General features: G+C 32.5%; 1 protein-coding gene across 3 annotated transcripts in view; it reads left to right on the top strand.

The window, feature by feature from the left end:
- Positions 1–12,528, top strand: part of LOC108576342 (protein split ends-like) — a 15,527-nt gene extending 2,999 nt beyond the window's left edge. For all 3 annotated transcript variants that reach the window (XM_017939309.1, XM_017939308.1, XM_017939310.1), the window contains 18 exons: positions 827–1,088; positions 1,174–1,444; positions 1,516–2,678; positions 2,745–2,917; positions 2,988–3,366; positions 3,504–5,386; positions 5,459–5,687; positions 5,775–5,972; positions 6,369–6,443; positions 7,095–9,364; positions 9,458–9,911; positions 9,991–10,119; positions 10,212–10,589; positions 10,669–10,828; positions 10,900–10,985; positions 11,075–11,139; positions 11,213–11,385; positions 11,491–12,528. In XM_017939309.1, coding sequence (XP_017794798.1) covers positions 827–1,088; positions 1,174–1,444; positions 1,516–2,678; positions 2,745–2,917; positions 2,988–3,366; positions 3,504–5,386; positions 5,459–5,687; positions 5,775–5,972; positions 6,369–6,443; positions 7,095–9,364; positions 9,458–9,911; positions 9,991–10,119; positions 10,212–10,589; positions 10,669–10,828; positions 10,900–10,985; positions 11,075–11,139; positions 11,213–11,385; positions 11,491–12,164 — 9,022 coding nt within the window. In that variant the 3' untranslated portion in view covers positions 12,165–12,528. The remainder of the gene's footprint in view (positions 1–826; positions 1,089–1,173; positions 1,445–1,515; positions 2,679–2,744; positions 2,918–2,987; positions 3,367–3,503; positions 5,387–5,458; positions 5,688–5,774; positions 5,973–6,368; positions 6,444–7,094; positions 9,365–9,457; positions 9,912–9,990; positions 10,120–10,211; positions 10,590–10,668; positions 10,829–10,899; positions 10,986–11,074; positions 11,140–11,212; positions 11,386–11,490) is intronic.
- Positions 12,529–18,068: the final 5,540 nt, after the last annotated feature.

Genomic DNA, 18,068 nt, shown 5'->3' with positions numbered 1-18,068 from the left:
ATCATATAAAATTAGAAAATTTCATTAAAAAAGTAAAAGTATAAATTCCAATATATTTTCAGAATTACTGACCCTGAACTTCAAGTATGAAATTTTGTAGGTATTCAAAGGTTAGTAATTATGATTTATGCTATTGTTATACTGCAATGTAAAATAAATCAATTAGTACTTATTGCCTTTTAAATATTCAGGAAAAATAATACTTCATTAACAGAGCTGTCAATTTAGCTTTTTATGTTTGAAAGTTGCATCATTATCATAAACTTTGTGTATATCTTCAATTTATTTTTCATATATTTTCCATATTCCATCTCTTTTTGAGATTTGGTAGTACTTCACCATCATTCATAACATTTTGATATTATGTAATATAACAATTTCATAGCTGGCATGTACATTTAGTACTGATGAGGCTAAATATTGATTTCTTAATTTAGATTTCTCATTCTTCATAGTTACATAATAAATGATATTTAATTGCAAAATGTTTGTGCGTGTGTATAATATTTTCATTTTGTTTTCATATTCATAAGGCAACAATGATATGTTGCTCTATGATATTGAACATCATTTTAATTGGTTTTAATTATAATTTCTGCTATAGTCCACATCTATATTTGATATTATAAAACAAAAATATTTTTCATACACTATTTTTGCATTAACATAAAATATCTATACCTTTGATTATAGTGTTAATATACAAAATCTTTTATGATAAAAACAATGCTTTAAAGAAGAATTTTATTATGTTTAATGAAAAAATTGCAATTTAGAAAAAAGCATATAATGCAGGAATTATGTAGTATCTTTAATACTGTTTTAGGTATGAGACAAATAGGCAACGATCTTCAGGCGGAAGTGGCCTGTCAAGTTTATGTCCAAAGCTGGTGGCCAGTGGAGGTAGCAGTAGTCAGGGAGGGATTAGTTTGGCAGTGGGCCACTTAGCCTCTCAGGAAGGAGGAGGCCCTTGTTCAGTTGTAACAACTCAAAGGATCCATAATCACTCACATAATCACAAACGCCAAAGAAAATTATCTATTGTTTCACAAGCTGGCACTAGTGCCCATAGTTCTGGAGATCGAAAGGTATGTTTACAAATCAAAAACATACTTTGCATCTAAATAGTATCTCAATGCAAGTACAAGTTATATTAGTATTATTCTTTTTTAGACATCAAGTATAAGCCGTTCCTCTACAACAATTTACAAAAAGCAAGTACGAACACAAAGAACTGATCATAACGCTGATTCATTATCGATAACAAGTAACGGAGTTGCTAGTAGTTCACCTTCTTCTAAAAAGAAAGCTTTGTCTGCATTACGAATTTCTGAAAAATCATCTCGGAATCTCAATTCGTCGTCTTTAGATCATGAAAATGAATGCAGTTTTAGTGATGCGGAGGAAGCTATTACAGCAACAGAAAATGTGTTCAATGTGCCAGGTATTGTATATGTATATTTATGTATAGTTTTTATATGCAGAAAGTTTTATAAATTTTATTATACTGTACAGGATCTAGTTCTACACCAGCAACACCACTTAGTCGATTGAAATTAAAAAAATCGGATGAAGATGAAACGAGCGTGGAGTGCAATATCAGTGAAGAAGGTGTTGAATCGTCACAGAATGTATCAGACAAAAAAGTATCATTAGATTCTAATGAACAAAGAGCATCAACGTCAGAATGTTCCGAATCTTCTAAAACTTCTAATGTTATAAGAAAAACATCGGCAAATAATATCGAAGAAGAAATAACTACACAAAATAAGCAAAAAGTATTTTCCACTTCTTCCATAAATGCGAAATGCGGCAATAATGAAAGCAAAGTTGCAAGATCTAAAAGTAAATATGTTACAGAAAAAATAATTGAGCAACAAAATAGTAAAAATTTAAAAGAAACAAATATGGAGAAAGACACAGATACTAGTACGTCCACAGATACGTCCACGAGTTCAGCAGCTAATAAAAGTACTGAAAAAACAAAACGGAAAACGTCTAATGAAGAATCGAAGTCTACGAATATTACAGAGAGCGAAGACTCAACTAAAAGTTCCGAAAAAGATGCGACTGATGATAAAAAAGACACACAACAAAGTGAGGAAGTGGTAAAAAGTTCGAGATTTGTAACATCGAAAGTATCAGAAGAAATAGTGGAAACGGAGGTTAAAGATATAGACGCGCAAAGAGAGGTAGAGGAAGAAGTGACGATATATGACGAAGATGATAATGGCACCAGTATCAGTGATATTGTTGCTGCTCAGGCACTTCATGAATCTCTGAGTAAATTAGGAAAAGTACCACCTTTAGACACAGAAATGGAGGATGTTAAAGATATGAGTACACAAGATGAGACCAAAATGGCAAAAGATCCTCAAAAAGAAGTCGCGCAAGAAGAAGCAGTTGAAGGCTTCATTGGTCCTTTACTTGATGAAAATTTTAAAGCTGATGAAAAATTAGCGCAAAAAGCGATGGCCATGGAAGAAGTTCGAAATTTATTGATGAAGGTTAAAGTGCAAACTGTTGAAGATGATGACGATGAAGAAAAAGCTATTGGGATATCGCCGGATGGTAGATTTTTAAAATTCGAAGAAGAAATCGGCAGAGGCAGCTTTAAGACTGTATATAGAGGTCTGGATACTCAAACTGGTGTAGCTGTTGCTTGGTGCGAGTTACAGGTCAGGAAAATAAAATTAAATATATACTTTTTAAATACATTTGTAGGCAATTATAATATTTTTCAGGAGAAAAAATTAAATAAGACGGAAAGATTGAGGTTTCGGGAGGAGGCAGAAATGTTAAAAGGATTACAGCACCCAAATATTGTTAGATTTTATGATTATTGGGAAGTTACACTTACACGCAGGAAATACATTGTGCTAGTCACTGAACTTATGACTTCAGGAACATTAAAAACGTAAGTTTTCAAGTTCGTGAAAGAATTTGGAAAATCTAACTATTATTGTAACTTATATAACTTCATTCAGGTACCTAAGACGCTTTAAAAGGATTAATCCAAAAGTAGTAAAATCTTGGTGCCGACAAATTTTAAAAGGCCTTAGCTTTTTACACTCAAGATCACCACCAATTATTCATCGTGATCTAAAGTGTGACAATATTTTTATTACCGGTACAACAGGAAGTGTAAAAATTGGCGACTTAGGTCTTGCTACTCTTAAAAATCGGAGTTTTGCAAAAAGTGTTATTGGAACACCTGAATTTATGGCACCAGAAATGTATGAAGAACATTACGATGAATCTGTTGACGTTTATGCGTTTGGAATGTGTATGCTTGAAATGGCTACCAGTGAATATCCATACTCGGAATGTACTGGACCAGCGCAAATATATAAACGCGTAGTATCGGTAAATTGACATTGATCTCAGTTAATAATAATTAATTTATTTATTTAGTTATCAAACTTTGTACTCTTTATACAATATTAATCTTTATTTAGTAAAGCATATTAAATAATATACTAAATGACAGTTACATTATATAGGGTGTGAAGCCGCAAAGTTATGATAAAGTGGAAAATCCGGAAGTACGTGAAATTATAGAGATGTGTATCCGTTTAAAAAAAGAAGAACGGCCGTTAGTTAAAGATCTTTTGAATCATGAATTCTTTGCGGATGATGTTGGACTAAAATTGGAAATGGTTTCACGAGATTCGGCTGTAGCGGATGCAGAACTGTCACGTGTCGAATTCAGACTACGAGTGTTAGATCCTAAGAAACGTACTAACAAGCATAAAGAAAATGAAGCGATCCAATTTGACTTTGACATTCAAACTGACAACGCGGAAGAGGTAGCCTCAGAAATGGCTAAATCTAGCCTTATACTCGAAGAAGATGTTAAGGCTGTAGCAAAAATGTTGAAATCGCAAATCACTACTTTGTTACGAGAGAGGGAAGAACGTAAAGCCAAAGAAGAAAAAGAACGACTAGATCGAGAAGCGGATAACGTTAACACAACTAATGAGAATCTGTTACAACAACAATTACTACTCCAACAAATGCAATTACAACAACAGCAGCAACAAATGCAATCGAACATGGGCATTCAAATGCAAAACCAAGTACAAATGCAGTTACAGCAGAACCAAATACCTCTGCAACAACAACAGCAAATGCAGTCTGTTGCACAACAATCCCAACAACATAATTTACAACCGCAACAAGTTCAATTAGTTCAACAGCAACCAATGATGCAGCAACAAACATCTGTTGTTCAGCCTCAGCAAGCACAGCAAATGCAACAAGTACCTCAGGTTTCGCAACAGCAAGTGCAATATCAACAACAACAATATCAACAACAGTTACAACAACAGTATCAGCAGCAGCAGCAGCAGCAGCAACAGCAACAACAATTTTCTCAACATGTTTCACAAAATTTAACTGCTACTTCTTCACAATGTTCCACTCCTCAGTCTGTGCAAACCCAACCACAATTTCCTCAAGTAACCCAGCAAATGCAACAGCAACAACATATGCACCAACAACAACAATACATACAATTGAATCAAATGAACGTGCCGCAACAGATGAGTCATCCAATACAGCAACAGATGCAACCTCAAATGCAAATTTTGTCTCAGCAACCACATATGCATCAGCAGATGCAGCAACCTCAACAAGTTCAATATTCTCAACCTCAAATGCAGCATGTTCAGCAAGTACATCAACATCCTGTGGGTTCCCCTCCAGTTCAAAATCAACAATATTATCAACAAAGTGCTACAGGAACTTCTGGATACAATACACAGCCCATGTATCAGCAAAATATATCTCAACAAATGTATCATTCATACACTAGTTCGAATTCTTCTGGTCATGTCGAAATTTTATCATCCAACCAGCCTGCACCTCAAATGTATTCTCATCAAAATATCCCCCAAAGTACAGCGCCTCCAACATCACAGCCTTATATACAACAACAAGCAGGACAAGTTCAAGCGTCCGTAGCATCCAATATAAATATTCAAAGTACGTCAGCGGCAACCCATATTCAAAATACAGCAACTTCTACAATTCCAAATGTGCAAAGTGCATCTGCACTTATTTCAAACGGTGCGGTTCAACCCCAACCTCAACAGAACGTTTTAGTTCAAATGCAATATTCACAAAGTTCCAATGTACCCACTTCTGTACCCATATCATCCGGCATTTCGGCACAATCGACAACGACATCGCAACATCAGCAGCATTTCGTTTCAAATACGGAACCGTGTTCTACCACAGATAGATCATCCTTAACTAAGCAGGATACAATGGATTCTGTGCAATCTTTGCCAGCAGATGCATCTCCTAACGTTCAAGATCAAGGAAATGCACCTAATTTGAGCAATGCAAGCGCCACGTCGCAAGCAGTAGTGCCAAACGAAGGGTAAATTTATGAAGCTGATCATTTTGAAATGGATTTTGTTTAAAATTTTAATTAAATATTCTGTTTTTATAGAGTAACTCAAGAAAGTGCTGAAAATGTCGCTTCATCTGAAAGATCTAGAGTGAAAAGATCAGGTACGAAACGTAAGAAGCCAGGCATCAAATTAACAGTTTTATCTGTAAGCAGCAATGAAGGACAATCGATGACTGTTGAATGCCAACTAGACACGAGCAAACAAAAAACTGTAACGTTTAAATTCGATAGAGATGACATGGTACCTACTGATATTGCTAACAATTTGGTAAGCAAGTGATACAATTTTATATATTAATTAAATTTTTTGGTCGTTAAAATTTATATTAACAATTTTATTTTTCTCTTTAAACAGGTTGCCGAAAATTTATTACCACAATCTCAATGCGAAACGTTCGTCGATTTAATAGAAGATATTGTTAAACAATTGCGCTTGGACCCCGCACGTGCTTTACCTTTAGTGGCACATGGTCCACCAGATCAATCTGCCGGTGGTAGTCCGGTTACAAGTCGTCGACCTAGAGATCGCGACCACAGTCTTGATACAGCTAAGGTAACGATTTTCTATCTTTCCATTTCATTCTATAGATGTTATTATTTTAAAAATATAATGGAACTAATAAATCCCTACAAAGGAAATTCGTTTTTTGTATATCTAAAAAGACCAAAACAAATCTAAATCTTGAAATTAAAGTTTTTGACAAAGAATATTATCACTACTATTATGGATTGTTATTTAACAACCTGATACACAAAAGTCCATAATGCATATCATAGGACTAGTTTTCTTGTTGTAAGGACTTCTCCCAAAGTAATATTACTATATTTCTTATAAACTTTATATTAAAATAACGTTGTGGTTATACGCGAGGTGTATATCTCGTGATCCCATAAAAAAAGCAAGGGTGTACCTCCAAGGTATAATTGGTGTGTATCGTTTTGGACGCAGCAGGTGAGACATGGCTCACTAACTCGTCAAAGCAGCCACCGATCGTCGTACAAAGTCCATCGTAGACACCGTTCGGTGAGTTCATCGTCCCCGCTGTACCTTTTCCTGTTTCCTATATTTCGTCGTATAATCGTGGACGTTTGCGCATCCTTTTCGATTCATGATACATTGTGTTCGGACATTTGTGTATCTTTTAAGGCACTGCAGTATCATATGACGATATTTCCTGCATATTATAAAATTTATCCCATAGGCAATACATAATGCTACTTTTAGAGTACTGAAAAGGCGTGTTTCATACTTTATTTTTCATTTATTATTAATTATCACGTTTAATTTTTATTTAAAAAATTTTCAGGGAAAAGTCTATTCCTGTATGAGAACTATAATCCTAATTAGTACTATAACACTTCAGATAATTGTAAAATAGTAATAGATGCAACATTCCTTAAACATGAGTGAAATAGTATTTATTCAGACTCATTTTGTTATGATGTAATGTACCGTTATAAAACATACATTCATTATTAAGGATACCTATTTGTGTTTCCCTATTATAATTAAGTTTAAATACACTTTTTAATATAACTAGTCCATACAATTGTACTTTGCAATGGTTATTTGATTTATGGCACAATTTTGTTTTGTTCACGTGCATTGTAATCATTTTGTGGTAAAAAATAACAATTGAACAGTTTGATAATTGTATGTTATATATATTTCCAGAGAGACGAAACTTCCAACACTTCCACACCTACGAAATTATTGCAAATTGATCAAATTCTTTCTCATATTACGGGCTCCACCTCCACGGAAAAGCAACAAAATGTGCAAACACCTGACAGCCAAATGGGTCCTGAAAACACGTCAGCTGATGCATCCAGGAGATCATCCACCTCCACGCAAAATACTGATACCTTAACACCGACGAATTTACCGAGTGATCCTACTGATCCAACTCAAGAGACTATAGTTTCCGTAACTTCTGCAGATACAGTTGCCGACGTACATCACATGCATAAGGATGAAACAGCTAAATCTTATCAGTGTACGACAACGTACACTCAAAGTCAAATACATGATCCAACTTTTATAAGTCAAACGAGTGAAAAATCTAAAGAATCCACTGTTCAAGATACAACAGAACAAGAAAAGGAAATGAATAAAGAAGCGCAATCTGATGCCTCAGTATCTGCAGAAGTAGCTACTTTAACTGCTCCACCACCAATGCGAAAAATCTCCCGCTTCTTAGTCAGTCCTGTGGTTGAACAGAGGGTCGTTACAAGCGAAGAAGAAGGATCTAGTACTGTAGAAAGTACAGATAAATCGAATATATTAACAACGCAGTCGAGTTCATTACCGCAACCTATAGCAACTGAAGAAGCACCAGTAAAACACGACGATCTAGAAGTGAATCTCTTAGAAACGCAAGCTGCTATGCTAGAAAAACCTGGCATCGAAACAGTTACGCAGAATTCTCAATATGTCACGGAACAAGTGGAAAACGTACAAACGGTGCAACAAATGCAACAAACAATTGGTCTACAGAATGCTGTACAGGGGCAAACAATGCCAGCTATGTCACAAATGCAGCAAAATGTTAACGCTGTGCAGTCTAGTCAACACAACGTTATCGTTCAAGGAACAACGATAACGCATCAATCGTCTCAACAGATGTCATCCGTGTCTCAAAATGTAACTGTAACGCAGAAAGATTTACAGGCTCAAGTTCTTCCAAGCGGAATCAATTTACAAGGACAGTATCAAAATCAGCCCATGCAATGTAACGTTTTATTACAACAACAACAAATCACTATGCAGCAGAATTTAACACAAATGCACATGCAGCCTGAACAACAGCATCAGGTACAAATGCAAGCTCAGCGGCCGTTGCAACAGTTTCATCCTCAACAAGTACCGCAACAACATCAACAATACGTTATACTGTCTGGGCCGATTCCGCAATTGCAGCCAACTGCCCTTATAGATGAAAGAAATCGCAGGATTTCCAATATTTCTACAGCATCGAACATGTCTACAGATTCTCAAATTTCGGAAACCGCTGGTATCACGGATGATAAAAAACAGCAACCCATGATTGTACCTAATGCATCTATGCCTCAAATGCAACATGTACAATTTATTCCCCAACAAGATGGGTCAAACATCACATCTTTAACACAGACTGGTTCTGTCCTGGAACCAGTCCAACAACTTCAAACAGTCCCTCAAAATATAGTGAATATTCCAGCAAACGTATCTGTTCCTGTTTCAGTTCCTGTTCACCAAGTTGTTACTACTGAAGTTGCTCCCAAAGTTATACTCAAAACAAAAGAAGTCTCATCGACGCTTCCAGATTTAGCGCAAAATTTAGCGAATATACTCTCGAATCCGAAATCAAAATCTGTAACTCCTCATTGTTTAACCAGCCACGAGCCAAGCCAGACTGTAAATGTCCAGGGAACTACAATACTCGAATATAAGCCTACTCTTCAGTCTGAACAGTATTTTCAACCTATTCAACCGGAAGCAAGTCAAATACAAATGCAACAGCAGTTACCGCATAATTATCAAATAAACATACCGCAGCAAGCAATTCCGCAAACGTTTCAAATCAATCAGCAACCTCATCAAACGCAAATGCCTTTGCAACAAACAATGCAACTAAACGCACCCCATCAGATGGATCCTCAGTTACAAATGTCACAACAAAATTTTCAAGGTGTGGCAGTTCACACATTGAATTCACAGGGCAAGTGGATTACTTCTACGAATCAGAATGTTATACAGCAGACTGCACCAACCAGACATGTCCAACAAATTCAACCACAATTGCAACAAACTGTTCCTGCACCACAGCACATTATACAAGATATTCAGAACATAGAAGGCCTTGCTCTGTCTGATCAATCTCAGTTTCAAATAAAGCCTTCAGATCAACAATTCTCAGTAAAACCGACGGAAATAGAAAGCCAAGAAGGAACCAATTTACCTGGGTATGTATATTTAAACTGAAAAATTTTTAATAGAATATTACTTCGTTTACATTACACTTTCATACAAATTATATTGTATTACTTGAATTTTAGGCGTGTTACTGCTGAATACCCTTTGTTATCGGAAAATGAGAACTCCAGCCATGATATAACTCCGGAACATACGATTGTTGAATCTGTAGATTCGGCATTATTTACGCAAAATCAAATATTGCAACAGTATCAGTTACAGCAGCAGCAGCAACAACTACAACAACAACAACATCGAAAACTTAGCCAACAGAATTCTTTGGATAAAGTATCAGATACAACTGCTGGAACAAATATTCCAGGTGGAACAGGTCCACAAACAATAGCAGATCTCCATCAAAAACTTGTTCAATTAACAAGTCAACCGTCCGAAGCACTGAATGTAGGTACACCACCTATAAGTTACCCAGCTACTCCTCACAATCACCAGATAATAGGAGGATATGATGCTTACATGCATTCTTTGCAACAGAAACTTGTTAACATTGGTATGCCAATTTCAACTACACATGGCATAGTAAGTAATTAAAAAGAAATATAAGAAATTAGATATATTTTTTGTATTTAATATAAATAATATAAATAATTTGTTACAGGGCCCTTTGTCACCTCAGACTACAATACAGTCTGCTACAACTTTGGCTGATTCAAATGTTACAACAAATGTTGAAAATTCTGTTTTAACTCAGGATAGCTCAATTCATCAACTTGCGCTTTCTCAAACTGTAAGTTTTATATTAGCAGAGTTACTTAGTGTACTTGGGTTGGAAAATTCGAATTAATAATTAATAAATATATAAAATTGTTTTCTTTTTAGCATGTAGATTGCTCTCTCGATAGTCCAACACCAGTAGGAGGTCCTATGGGTTCAGAAACTATGAGTCCTAGCAAAGAGAGTATAAAGGTCCGAACGCAAAGACCAGGATCGCGTCTCCAGGAATTGGAACAAGAATTAGCAAAGATTCATCACAGAGGATCGATTCTACCAACGGCTTCTCCACAACCTTTAACACCACCTGTTTCTGCTGTTGGTTCAGTTCAAGTACAACCATTGCTGCAGTCTACTCAGAGTTTGCTGACTACTGTTCCATCTGCAACTACTGTGCCTGTTGCTACTGTTACTCCCAGTGTCATTACATCACGCTCTGATACAAACACTCCAGTGCAAACAGAATCTCAAGAAAATGCTTCTGAAGTATGTATTATATTTGAATACCTTAAATTTTGATATATGCGATAAGTACTTTCAAAAAGTAATTATCAAATTTTAATAGAAGGTTAGTACAACTCAACCTGTTAGAAAAATATCAAGATTCGTGGTTTCCAAGGTCGCAGGTCCTCCTAGTAATGCTGTTCCACCCAGCCAACAACATACTGATATACCAAAAGCCCATGTGGAGGATTCAAAGGTTTATCATGCAGATGATACACAGGGTAAGCAGTATAATGTCAACTTTCGGAATGCTGAATACATTATTCAAAAATGAAATATTTATAAACTGTAGGTATAGCAGTACAAATAATTCATAGTCGCGAAGGTTCTGTTCCACCTACACAAGTTACTCAGCCTGTTAACGTTCCTGTTTTAGAAGTAAGCACATGTATTAATTATATTGCTTAATTACTCAATGTATCAGTACTTTATATTGTTAATTAAAACATTAATCTTACTTCTAACAGTCAGAAAAAGATGAAAGATTTTGGACATTGACACCAAGCGAAGAATACCAATTGCTTATAAAAAAGTAGGTTCATATTTACAAAAATTTAAGAATCAAATTTTATGACAATCATAAACTAATCTTATTTTTATATAAGACAAACTATGGAATTGGAAACTCTACAAAGAAGACATAGAGAAGAATTGGAACGATTTCAACAACATCAATTGCAGTTATTGATTCAACAGCAACAACAAGCAAGTGCACTTCATCAACATCACCATCAACATCATCCAGTGCTATATCATACTGTTACAACTAGCATGGCAGGTTAGTAATTATCTTTTATTTATAACATTAAGTAATTATTTAATATATTTCATTCGTATTACACTTCTTCATCTCTTGTAATGATGTAGCTTTTTCTTCTAACAGGACAAACTAGACTTCCAGGTACAGAAGACTATTTAATGTTTAATACAACACCCCAAACTCCATTACAAAAAGCTCCAAGTAATTATCCAGATACCGATGAAACATTAAGATTAGCTATGCAAAAATTGAAGCAAACACCCTTGCAACTACAACCGCAGCAGGCAGCAGCTGGAATACCACACGCTTATGTTATTCCAATTCCAGTAGTGCCTTCTGAAACTATGCAAAATGTGCCCTCTCAACAATCTAGTAGTTATACAAGTGATATAGCAGAATCTCTTGATCCAACGCATAATCCGGCAATCATAAATTCAACGCAATATCAATTCACACCTATATTACCAGATGGGACAAATATCGCAGTGTCCTCCACTGGATCATTAGTCACACCCATACCAATATCAAGTTCAACGGGAAGCGGGGGTTACATCCAGTATCACGAAAATCAAACATTATCAAACTTTCAAACATTTAGCTGTACACCACACGGCGGTTTCTTTTTACCGGCTGGTTATCGACTAATATACGCTCCACCCGGAGCATCTCAATCTCAGCCAGCTACACCAGCTACTCCACATATAGGAAATTCTCATGACGGTACACCGCCAGCAGAACCTTTGCACGCTGCGAATGCTGACAATTCAACAGCTCCTCCTTCCCATATCGATCAATAACGTAATATTCAGCAAGTTATGGTCTATATTTTTCGATTTATTCATTTCCGTAATACATTCTTTATTTAACTTGTTGCCCTTATCCACTAGTATGAGAATCATACATTATTACGATTGTTATTATCTATTATAGTTCTGCTAATACGTATTGCTACCCTTGTCCTCGTGGATATGTATGCGGGGAGGCGCGAATGAAAGTATTTAGGATGTATTCGATATTGTAACATCTGTGCGTAATTGCTAAAATATTCCCGCTGTCTACGCGTGAGCATGATATTAATGTTTGATATATGCCTCACAGCAAAAGTTACAAGAAAACTCGATTCACACACGGAGAATATTTTGAACGAACGAATTAAGTTTCCGGACAAAAAATTTAAAAAAAGAATAAAATATTGAAATTGAGGATAGAGGCCTTTACATGTACTGTGCTTATACCTTATTATAGTAAATATCCTTCTTTAGTGAAAATGCTTATTAAAAGACCTTTTCTGCTCTCAATTCATTAATAGCACAGTCCATATTAGTACAGGCCTCAGCTAGTCTTATGAATGAAATGGCGTACAGCCATTCTGCTCGATGTATATGTATAACTGTTAATGTATACTGAATGCTTCTAAGAGAGAATGTATGTTCATGTGTGCATGTATGTGATTGCAGGAGTCAGGCAGAGAAGAAATATGATTAATATAGTCACTGTTATGCTTTAATGTATTTCTAGCGATTTTACCTACTTCGATTAAAAAAAAAGTCATGTGTTACTAGTTAGCAGTCCCATCTATCTTATCTAATATTATATCGACTATTATCTTTTTTAGACTCAATTGTCAATATTTTTATTATCGCATATTTAATTTATCAAAGTTTGTTTCATACAAATTGGCATTTTATTTACAGTATGTTCCGAGATACATTTGTACAATCCATTCCTCTGAATATTTTAGGAATTTTGTTATTTAGCACTTTAATTTTTGATGATTAAATCATATCCTAAAAGAAAACAATGGGTAATCATCCTAAATATTGAGAATTTAATAAAGAAAAAAGCTCAATAAAAACATGGCATAGATATGAAATTCATACATGTTTAAATGATATCGAAATAAAAGATAATTTAATGCTTGCATTGCATCCCAAGAAATATATTTTAAATTCTCATCTGTGCTATCACATATTGCATTTTGCAATATAGTTAAGAATAGCTTGTTTGTATAACTACAAAATATCACTACTGTTTATCAATCATTATAATGTTATTTTTATTTCGTTCAAATAATTGCAGTTCACTTTCAATGTGCTGTTTTTAATGTTGCGAATTACTACTGCTTTTGACATGAATTTATTATTATCAGTATTACACTTTTAAAACTATTTTGAAATTGGATATGAATTTTTTTTCTTGCAATATCCAGCCATTATTATTTAATCATGATTATATTATATTTCATAAATTTTCTTATGTTTTTTCATATACGTTTTGCATACCATGATTTCGTTATTGCATTTTTTCAATTTGTTTAACAAAAAAAAAACATGGTCACCAATTCTCAGATCTAGTTGATCCATCAGGTAATAAATTCATGTGGCTGTTGAACGAAACATTATAATATAGATAATTGTACGTATTTCTTATGGAAATACATTGCAATTATTCTTATATAGTTACTTTTAAATAAATTTATTAGATAATACTCAAAGAGAATGCGTAAAATATAATACTTAATGTACATATTATTCATTTACTGTTAGGTGGATTGGCTTTCGATAAAAATACAGCTTCTATATTTGTTAAAAGCTGAGTATTTTAAATTTCTAAAATAAACTATGTTTAATGTAATAATTTACAGTGATATAGTTTGGTAAAAATTGATTTTTAATTCTGCAAATTTATTCATTTGAATGTGATGAAATGGATGAAATAAGACAATAGGAATGATTATTTCATTTAACAGCATTGCAACGGACTACTCCCTTCCAAATATATTATACACAATGTGATTTTAACTATATGTAGTATTATGATAATGATATAATTGGAGTAATTTTTTGTAAAACATTCTTGTTGTTTTACCAAAGAATACCAAACAGCACTGTTACATACAAAAAAAAAAAAAATAATACGAATTCATCATAATTCTTTTCTACCAATATGGCATCTAACTTGATGGAATTGATCTTAGTACATTCAAACTTAGGTATTACGATATATTTTTCAGAAAATACAACAAAAAAGACAAGTAAAACATATTTTGCTACATTTAAAAATTCACACATAAAGTCTTAGTACATATTGATGGATCAGAATTTAATGAACTAATTTATTAAAATTATTTAATTTATTTAACAGATTCATATAATTAATTGCAAATATATATAGACAATTTGTTGATTTATATATATTGTATGTACCACATAAGTATACTGTTTTAAGCATATAAATATATCATATGATATTTTAGAAATGCAATTGTGAAAAACAGATGTTTCTCAGATGTTATGAGATTATGTTATCAAATGATTTCATTTAAATTGTGTAATGAAGTGTTTTACTTTTTCGTATTTGAATATAAAAAGCAAAATCTTGTCTTGAATAATAGAATTATTAAATTCATTTACAAATTATGCTAAAATTTATTCTGTGCAGAAATTAATGCTCACTGATTAGAGCATGCAGAAGAAGCTTTTTAAAAAGAACTGTATGTAACTGTTATGAAAGAAATTTAATTAAGTTCTTCAATATCTTGTATTAGTATTTAATTACCTTGCTTGTAATAAAAACGAAAAATATGAAAATGTTTAGACAAAAATAATCAGAGCTTTCCTGTGCTAACTAGTATATAAGTTCATACATGCTTTAAAACTTATGTAAGCTATGTTGTGTGGGATTCTATGAAATATTTTGTAAAGACTGATTAGATATGCATCAGCATTCAACAAATTGCAAAAGTAACACAAAAATAATTTAAATCCTTAACTTGTATGAAAAAAATGATAATTAATAGAGATACATAGAAATTCCATTGATATGGATTTCTTTGTGACTTTAATTAATTAATGCAGAGGAAATTGGAATGATTTAGACGATTGTGCTCAGAATAATATTATCTTCCATTCCTTATTTGAAAAATAATTGCATTAAGATGTAGCTTATGATGTTAATTAATGCATTGTATATTTGTGAAAATTTATGAATATATTATGTAGACAACAATACATAACTTTTTACTTAGTGTAGTATTGTACTATGTCTTTAAATAATGTTTTTTATGTTACACAATCATTTTTACACATATCAAATTATAAAGGCCTTGAAGTCTTCTTATGTGAATTGTGTTAAATACATTTAAATCACATATTGCAACTTGCTATAAAGAAAATTAAAAAATATCTACAGCAAATTGTAAATGTTTGATTTTTAGATGCATTATATATCACATTATATGACACAAACCTTTTAACAAATGATTACTTCAATTGATATCTCTGTATCATAATTATTTTTATTTACATTTGTTTGACAATTATGTTACACTAATAATATAATGTATAAAAATAGCATATTATTACAAATATAATCCAAAATTATGAAATTCACTCTTATTATCAAAAGCTTTTAATATATGTTAGTTTTAAAGCAACCTTTATAAAAATGTTATAATAATATTATTCAAAATATTTGAAACAGCCAATTGAGGCATTTTCTTCCTTAATTTTACATGCATCGGATAGCCTGTAATTCAAATGAAATAAGTTACTAATGGAATCATATGAAATGATTCAAATAAGGTAATCTATTATATATAAAATAGTAGAAATAAAAAATCTTTTTACATACAAAATTTTAATGCTTACATTTAAAATATCACTTATTTGTGAAAATCATTGTTAATTACTCAAATCATATTCATATAAATTGTATATAACGACATTAGTTTTTTACTTTTACAAAAAAAATTTTTTTTATAATTTTACAATGAAAAAAATATTAATACACAATATAGAAATGAATGGAATTGTTACGGTTATAGGTTTTTTTTTATTTATAAATTGCAAATTAAGACAACAACGAAGCAGTTTTTAATTCATGATTTGGAGCAAAACGATTAAGGACGATATACTTACTATTTGACGAATTTCGAAGTATGTACAATTATACCTCTGATTGTATACGATATCGATGACGTGCATATGCACCCATGCAGGCAAAGAATCCAACGATTCCAATAACTAACCCAAGAATTAATGCTAAAGTATCTCCAAAATCAAAATCGGATGAAGCTGTCGCAAAATCAAAAGTCGTGAAAATAGCGAGCAAAAAAAGAAACCACATTTTTGCGATAAAAAATAAATTTTGTTAAACAGTGAGATAAATATCCTTTACTACGGTATGTTTTAATAATCGTGACACTTTTATATATAGTAAAATTCACATATTCCCTGCATTTATTAAATAAACTTGCGATTCACTACGAAACTATTGTTAGTTTTTGCGTTCTTACGTCATGCATACAATGTAATGCAAACATCTAAGCAATATTTTTATTCAATGTTTACACTAGGATTATTTAATCATTGAATCGATCCTCAAACTGACCGCACCCACTAATATTGCACACTTAATTTAACATGAAATTTGTATTTTGTAAAATAAACTAAATTATTTTGGATTAAAATTAATAACTTAAATTAAAATTAAAACCATTTTCTGTTACTGATTAACTTCTTTTATATTGCTTCAATTTTGAATTTCAATTCCTTTGGTATTTTTGAAATCAACTATTCACAATAATCGAGATGTAGTCGATATATACACAAAATAAATTGATTTAATTTCAAATTCCAAAAATTTTATTACGATTAAGAAATATATGTAATAGTAAAAAGTATTTTCATAGATCCTGTTTTAAAATGGAAAGGACCTTCATACGGTGGAAGTATAATTTGCATGTTTAAAGCTGAATCTTTGAATTATTTAATTTTACCTGATTTATATAAAAATGACCAAATTTTATGCCTTTTTTAAGTATTTAATTCTGTTATAAAACTTCTGCTATAAAAATACCGAAAACTAACCTTCTTTAAACAATAATTCATTAGAGAAAAAAATTCCTAGAAAACGTATTATAAGTATATATTATTATTTAAAATTTAAAAAAAACTTGATACTCTTAAAATATGCGTAAAATGTAAGCAGTAATTTTAATATATCTTCTAAAAATCGTTGACCAATCAAAATAGTCATGCCTATAAAGTTTAAGTTGGGCAATTTACGAATACAACTGACGCAACCTATTTTGATGAAGATAAAGATGCAGCTTTGCGATGTTTAAGGTGGCGTCACTTGCTTACTGGGGAAGTATAGAGAGAAATATTATATTGGCGCGTATCGACCGAGCAGAAACAATTTTTTCCTTCATCGCTTATATATTTCGACTATTTGACACAGGTAGAGTGAACAAAACTGTATGCACATCTATTTGTTTCTCAAATAGAACTTTCAACATTTTAACATATTAGTGTGTACCTTTTCAAGGGGATAATCGTTGCCGTTTTGTAGCCATTTTGCTATCCGTTGATAAATGCAAGACATTTTCGTACCGACTGGTGAACCGCGTACTTCTTGTCATATATAAAATGCTAATGCCCATTCCGATGCTTTAAACAATCTTCTTCGTGTGCAAACCTTCTTTTTAAGAGTACAATGGTACGTCAAAATATATTTTGTATGTGACAAGTATGTGCGTAATACACGTACAATACAAAATTTCCAAATGCCAGTATAAATCAATTTAAAAACAAATAGATGTAAAGGATAATCATATTTTTGTCTTTAACACTTTGCTGTTTATGTTTCATTTTATTGTATAATTCAAAAAATATTTTCATTATAAACATTTATATTTT

Source organism: Habropoda laboriosa, unplaced genomic scaffold (assembly GCF_001263275.1).
Source record: "Habropoda laboriosa isolate 0110345459 unplaced genomic scaffold, ASM126327v1 scaffold387, whole genome shotgun sequence".
Taxonomy (NCBI): domain Eukaryota; kingdom Metazoa; phylum Arthropoda; class Insecta; order Hymenoptera; family Apidae; genus Habropoda; species Habropoda laboriosa.
Note: the sequence above shows the minus strand (reverse complement) of the source record. Positions and strands in the feature narration are given on the sequence as shown.